The following is a 7346-nucleotide window of genomic DNA, read 5'->3' on the forward strand; positions in this document are numbered from 1 at the left end:
TTTTTCTATATGTAATTTTTATTTCCGTGATATTGATTTAGAATAAAAAGCGAAGTTTTTCCATTGATTTTACAACTTAAAATATTAATAAATTTTAGAATAATTCAATTTTACTTTTACACTAAAAATAGAATTTTTAAAAATAATTTATTTAATATAAAATTAGCAAAATTATATATATATATATATATATATAATTATTTCAAAACCACTTTTATTAAAAAAATATATAAAAATAATAAAAAATATATATCTTATACATCATTTAAACCTTTAATTTACTTTAGTATCTAAATTCAGTAAACCCTCAGTTTGTTTTAGTATCAAACTTCAATAAACACTTAGTTTCTTTTAATATATAAATTCGGTAAACCTTTAATTTGTTTTGTTTTAGTATCTAACTTCACTAAACCATTAAAATCAAATTATTAAAATAATGTTATAATATTTCAGAGTAACTCTGCTATACTTTTAAATTAAATTATTATTATTATTATTAAATTATCATTATAATATATGATGGCTAATACTTGTGAAAATTTTTAAAAGGATAAAGTATTAACTTTTAATTATGTATGCATGCACTACAGTGTGAGAACTCGGCAAACGTTCTCTTCTCGGGTCTATTCAAAGAATCCATGGAGATTAAGGAAGTCGTTACCCTGGAAGATCTGGAATAATTAATTATTTCACAGTGTGTTTGTAGATGACGTTGCGGAAACAAACACGATATTGTCGAATCAAACACGTTATCACAGTGGAATGTCAACTCACACGAAGAGATCATGTTCAATAATTCGTTCCTTCGTTCAAGAAAGGTGCGCTGCACATCATACCGGGACCGCCGTCACTCCCAAACACAGAATTGGAAGTGGGAGGCACAGATTCATTGACTCTAAGTTTGAATAATATTTATTTAGGCACGGGATGGACCTGAAAAACAAAACTCAAATTTAAAAAATTGTGGTCAAGGATTGCAGCTGGCTAAATGTTTGTTTGACTCGTTGAAACAATAAAAGATTGCAAGAGCCAGCCACCGTCAACGTCACACCATGGAAGCGAGATGCTAGTGGGTTCGATTTGGTATCCTCCTTTTCTCCAATTAAAACTGTGTTCGTTGGCGCTGAATAGTTGAATAAAACGTTGTTTTCATGGTTTTGAAGAGTCAGAATCATTGCAGTGGATTTTCTTTTTCGTTCTTCTTGTTTACTCCCTGGAAATCGAACAATATCTTGTAAAGGCTGTTAATATCCACGGAATTGCAACGATTTGCAGTTTATGAGTTCAGCGCAGAAGAAATTGCAGGACGTCGGTGTAGTTTGCAAGCGTTTGATACAAGATAGTTGAGCTTAATAACCGGTAAGGCTCTCCCAATTTTTCTTGTTGCATTTGGCATACTTTTCTTCTATTCTTTAAGGTTTTAAGAAATTTTTCAGGTTGAATGATGGAATAAATTATTTTATTTACATATTCCTGTCTGTGAAGTGTAAAATTTAGTTTCTGTATTTTGCTATATACAGTATTTCAGGACGCCGGTGTAGTTTGCAAGCGTTTTATACGAGATAGTTGCGATTAATAACCGGTAAGGCTCTCCCCTACATATTCTTGTTGCATTTGGCATACTTTACTTCTATTATATAAGTTTTAAGAAAATTTTCAGGTCGAATGGTGGAATAAATTGCTTTATCTGCATATTCCTTCCTTTTGAAGTGTAGGATTTAGTTTCTGTGTTCTCTTAAACAGTATACATCAAGATTAAAACGACTTCGCAATTTGAACATAAACAATATGCTTTCGAGTCAGTTATTCTTTTGGATCGTCGCCAGATCCGAGTGGCGGATAATCTAGTGAAATTAATGTATAAATCTGTAGAAAATGTTGAATGCTTCCGAATCTTAAATGTCTTAAAGATTTAATTCAGATCCGCCGGGAAACAATGAAAAGATCTTTTATTTCACCCTCATCCGATAAGAAGCATCTTTACACATACGTTGGAAGAGATCTGTCGGAAAGAGGAGAAAAAATAAGGAGGATTACTAGTTAATCCTATTGACAGGATGCGTTGCAGAAATTTTGTTAATTTCAGTTTCTGTGACACATTGTCGCTACCTAGTCCCTGCCTACATACTTTTCTTGTTCTCAAGAAAGCTATTCTTGATTTCAAGAAAATAATTGCCGCGGTTTTCGAAGGATCGATACCGAATCCTGAAGTTATTCTTGATTTCAAGAAAAATAGTTGCCGCGGTTTTCGAAGCATCAATACCATACCAAACCCTAGAATTGCGCTTAAGATATGAAAATTTATTATTACGCAGCTTCTATTTTAGATCAGTTCCATAAATTATAAGCTTGCTCTTCACTATATGCTTTTATATCATCTTTAAATTTCTGCAACATTTCATGGCGGGCGTCTAAAGATTTGATCTCTGAATTCGTTGTGTAAACTTTAGCAGGAGATTCCAGAAGGTTTCAAGTTTCAACAGTAACATGTATATTCCTCAAAATAAGATATCAGCGGCCATGCTATTGATCGGTTGCGAACATTGAGATTAAGGTTTCTGATCTCTGAACAGTTAGGGGACGAAGGTACGCTTCCCTGTTTTTCGGTGAAAGGAGAAGGCGCGAATTACGTATGCTGACTCCAAGGATGAGTTAAATTTTCCATTGCGATTTCTCTCTATCGTTTCCCTAGGCAAGACAAAATATTACGAAACGGAACTCAATTAAAAGGACAGATCCATCAATTATTTCTATATCAGAGAAGTTTTCCAAGACCAATGAAACAAAATCAAGGAGAATTCCAGCAAATTTTTTTAGCTTGTCTAGTGCTGTTTCTACACAGGATCACTGTGTTCGGCAATGCCGAAATTCCTTGCAACCGAACCTGTGGTTCAAAAACAGTTAACTATCCATTTGGCTTCAGCGGCACTTGTCCATACATGCTGGATAGCCACTGCTCAGAAAGAGGTGATATATATTTGAGAGAATTTCGGGTTCTGGATTTTACTGATTCCAGCATCATCATTCAGCCGTGGCAAAGTGAAAATAAAAAACCCAAATGCTATGAGGATACAGATATCCTATCAATTTTCAAAGCACAATTTGGCCTTACGCGTCGAAATATATTGCTGCTGGATAACTGCACAAACTCTGACTGCAAGTTCGATATTACAGACTTCAGAAACGTTGGTTCCCAATTTTACGATGGTAGAGAAAACTGCAGCACTGTAGGTTTGGATAGCTGTTTGTCAAATACGGACGGTAGCTGGTTGGCTTGGGACACTCTTGAGTCTTCGAAGTGCAGATATTTTGTTAGCAGCTTTATTTATTTGACGACCACCTATAACGGTTCCATCGCTTTTGACGTGGATAAGCTTGAATTGGCTTGGTGGGTGAACGGCCCATGTCTCCCGAGTTCTTGTTCTGCCCATGCTAACTGTTCTGAATTCCAGAACCCCAACAATAACGAAACGGTACACAGATGCAATTGCAATCCAGGCTTTGAAGGAGATGGATTTTTACAGGGTTCAGGATGCCAGAAAGGTACACAAATGCCATGGTTTTCTTTGTTTATTTAAGGTTCAATTTTACTAGTTTTTAACTACATAGAGCTGTTTTCTAATCGATAACCCATTCATGTTCCAGTTTCGGGCTGTAATAGCTGTAATACGTCTGGAAACCGTGGAAAACCCTCAAAAGCGGTCGTTGCAATATCCTGTAAGTTCCAGAAAATTTTTAAATAAGTTCGAATCCATTTTTATTCTCTAAACTTACAGAAAGATTTCTACATTGCATTATCTGGCCAATATTAGAACATTCTACGCTATGATAGAAGATCTTATCCAAAATTTAAATAAGTTTACGGTTTCTGAAGATGAATTTTGGTACGGATATGTACGCTTTGGTCTTTTTCATGTGATATTACCAACACTCTAGCGTGTGGTAGTACTTGTCCCAACTGTACAGTGCGGGGGAATACTTTGTCTAAATTTTAAATCTTTTGATCCCAATACTGACCACTGCCATATGAAAATTCGTTGAAATTCGACATCCTTTCCATTGCAGAGTACAATAAACTTAAGTATTCTTTTGAAACCTTTAGTAAATCAAGTCTGTTTCTACATCGACGCATTATTGAAATGATATGCTTATGCAGAGTAAAACATCGCCATTCCAATAATAAGTGGTTCTTTATGTATAAATCAGTAGTTTGATTGCATTGACAGAGCAAAAATATATTATGATTAATGTTAGTATTAAATAATAATTATAGTATATTTTTATAAAATCATTATATTATTTTTTTTGTTTGTTGAGATTGTGATTTCATTAATTAAAATATATAAATAGATTTCACATTTTAAAAATATATTCAAAAGGAGGGGTTACAAGGACATGGAAAGGAAGGCTTTGCATAAATTGCATGGATTGATAGGTTAAAAATAATTTTTTTTCCAAGAACTTTTTAATACTAAAATATTTATTTTAATATTTTAATTAAAAATTAATATTTTTTAAATAATTTAATTATTTTAAAATTGGTTTATATTTTTACATATTTATTTTAAATTATGTTATAATAATTGTTTGGAAAATATTGATATATTTGGAAATTGTTCCCAACAATTCTCAGTAATTTAATTAAGAAAAAATTAATCAAACTTATTTCAATTTTTACAAATATTAATAACATTGAAAATTATAAATTATAGGATAAAGCTTTTCGCTTTTTAAAATATTATTTAAATAATATTTATATATTCAGGACGTATTTATATTCATAATTTTAATACGATAAAATTTTTATAATTTTAATATCAATTTAACATAAAATGATAAAAAAGTTAATATCAGTTTAATATAAAATGCGGGGATCCGTTTATCCCTTAATTACTATGTTTAAGATTAAATTACACTATATTAAACGGTATTAATTATTAAATTACTGTATGGAAGCAGTACTAAATTTATGTTTAAGATAAAATTATACAGCATAGTTACTATGTTTAAGATAAAATTATACTGTTTCATACAGCATAGAGTTCCGTTTGTGAAATATGTAGTGCGTTTGTTAAATATCTGGGAGGTTCTGTACTGTCTTTAGCTTTTCATTATACCGTCATGTGACGTAAGTGTGAAAAAAGAGCATTCATTCCTTTCGGTTTAATTTTCTCCTTCGTTGTATAAACGAGTACTCCTTCCTTTTGGTTTGATTTTCTCCTTGGTTTTATATTCAGCGATCATTGCAGGAACCGCTATGGTTGTAGGAATAATGCTTCTTTACCGCTGTTACCAAAGGTCCCATTGTCCATTCAAGACGAGGACAAGCACAAAACGATTGTTGTCTGCCCCTGGCGGTCCACTAAGTATTCCAGTGTATACGTACAGGGAAATGGAAATAGCCACAAAAGGCTTCTCCGATAAAGAACGACTGGGTACAGGAGGTTTTGGAACGGTTTATGCAGGAAAGCTGGCCGGCGAAAGTCTTGTTGCAGTGAAGAAGATAAGGCAGAGAGATACCCAAGGAATGGCACAGGTACTGAACGAAGTCAGGCTTCTGTCAAGCGTAGATCACCCTAACCTGGTTAGACTATTGGGCTGTTGCCTTGAGAAAACAGAACCCATTCTTGTCTATGAATTTATGCCCAATGGCACACTCTGTCAGCATTTACAGAGGGAAAGAGGTGAAGGTCTTTCATGGAGGACAAGAGTAACAATTGCCGCAGAAACTTCCCATGCTTTAGCTTACCTTCATTCGGCACTAAGTCCTCCAATTTATCACAGGGACGTAAAATCAAGCAACATTCTGCTTGATTATAGTTTCAGTGCCAAGGTTGCAGATTTCGGGCTGTCCAGACTTGTTCTAACAGAAGCCTCTCACATTTCAACTGCGCCTCAGGGTACTCCCGGGTATCTGGATCCGCAATATCATGAGAATTTCCACCTCACTGATAAGAGCGATGTTTACAGCTTCGGGGTGGTGTTGGTAGAGATCATAACTGCACTGAAAGTAGTGGATTTCTCCCGTAAGGAGAGGGAGATCAATCTAGCATTCCTCGCAGTAAAAATAATTGGGGAAGGCTGCGTTGATGAAATCATTGATCCCTTCCTCGAAGTCCACAAAGATGCTGAAGCCAGAGCAGCTGTTCACAGAGTTGCTGAACTTGCATTCAGATGTTTATCATTTGACAGAGACGCTAGGCCCACCATGGTTGAGGTCGCACAGGAGTTGGAATTCATTGCATACAATAAATCCAGCTTGGATTCTACTGATAGCACAAGTATAAGTATTAACACTGACTCTCATGATTCAAGTTCCCCTGAACATCCTAAAATTGTAGGATTAGCTGTTCAGTATTGATGGTCAAGCAATCAAATCTCTAGGTAAGCAATTTCTATTTATTGGTATTCAAAACTTCTCTTACGGTTGAGCCATTGTGTTCTACTGTAGGGGTAACAAATTGGAGGACACCGGCTTGATAATGTTTATATGCTCGCGAGATTCGAAATGACTTCCAGACTGTAAAGTAAAGTATCATGCCATGCCAAAGCTCTTGAGATATGGAATTATGACACCATTCCATAAAAGAGTATTATTGCAGCAGTTTAAATATAATTAAGAAATTTGATGCCGGTGCTTTTGCTGTTTAGAAAGATCCTGACTAACTATGTGAATATTCTCTCATGTATATTTTAACATTAATAATTCAACTAGCCCTGGATTTAGATTCTTTCACAAATAAATTTGAACATTAATATTTATTCTGATGATTCAACAAGCCCTGGATTTCATAAGCATTCAGTAGTACTTGTTAAGTATACATCACTTCTTTGTTGAAACTTGAGCTCCTGTATTCTATTGCGGGGATAACCAATTGAAAGGTCGTCGGAACGATCATTTTTATAAGCTGAAATTTTGGTTGGGTTTCATTTAAAAAAAGTAACAAGATCATCCACTATTCCCTGGTCGCTACTTTATTATGAAGTTAAAAGTTAAATATTTCATAGCGGTATATTCAATTCCAAAAAAAGTGTACATATATTTCATGTAGCACCACCATATACAGCTGCATATATCAGCAGATCGAAACTAATACAAGTACCATATACTCGTCATGCATATTGTCATCATATTAATTTACCTGTCTATATATCCAGTTCTAATTGTATTCACAATATTCAAAAACAGAAAATGTCAAGTAATTCCCTGCATACCCTGTACATCATACATCGTCTGTAATAAGCAAGATATTATAAGAAAGACAGAGTAGAGATTTCAATAGATATAGAGCAAAAAAACAGTGTTAATCCATCAGTTTAAGCAAAAATAATATCAGGGAGAGAGG

The 7346-nt window shown here is 34.1% G+C and overlaps 1 protein-coding gene across 4 annotated transcripts; it reads left to right on the forward strand.

Moving 5' to 3' along the window:
- The first annotated feature begins 1114 nt into the window (after positions 1–1114).
- LOC149169522 (wall-associated receptor kinase-like 14) lies at positions 1115–6730 on the forward strand. 4 transcript variants are annotated; one of them, XM_089428724.1, is made up of 6 exons: positions 1115–1359; positions 1521–1582; positions 2454–3543; positions 3646–3717; positions 5238–6287; positions 6452–6729. In XM_089428724.1, exons 3-6 carry the CDS (start codon positions 2778–2780, stop codon positions 6478–6480), a joined length of 1917 nt encoding a protein of 638 aa, XP_089284850.1. In that variant the 5' UTR covers positions 1115–1359; positions 1521–1582; positions 2454–2777; the 3' UTR covers positions 6481–6729. The 4 variants fall into 4 exon arrangements, with proteins under 4 accessions (XP_089284850.1, XP_089284851.1, XP_089284849.1 ...); XM_089428725.1 differs by having other exon boundaries at positions 5238–6281; XM_089428723.1 differs by having other exon boundaries at positions 2451–3543; positions 5238–6730.
- The last annotated feature ends 616 nt before the right edge of the window (positions 6731–7346 follow it).

Source organism: Pinus tabuliformis, chromosome 4_2 (assembly GCF_031772625.1).
Source record: "Pinus tabuliformis cultivar Carrire ecotype Pingquan chromosome 4_2, CPIR1, whole genome shotgun sequence".
NCBI classification, from domain to species: Eukaryota; Viridiplantae; Streptophyta; class Pinopsida; order Pinales; family Pinaceae; genus Pinus; species Pinus tabuliformis.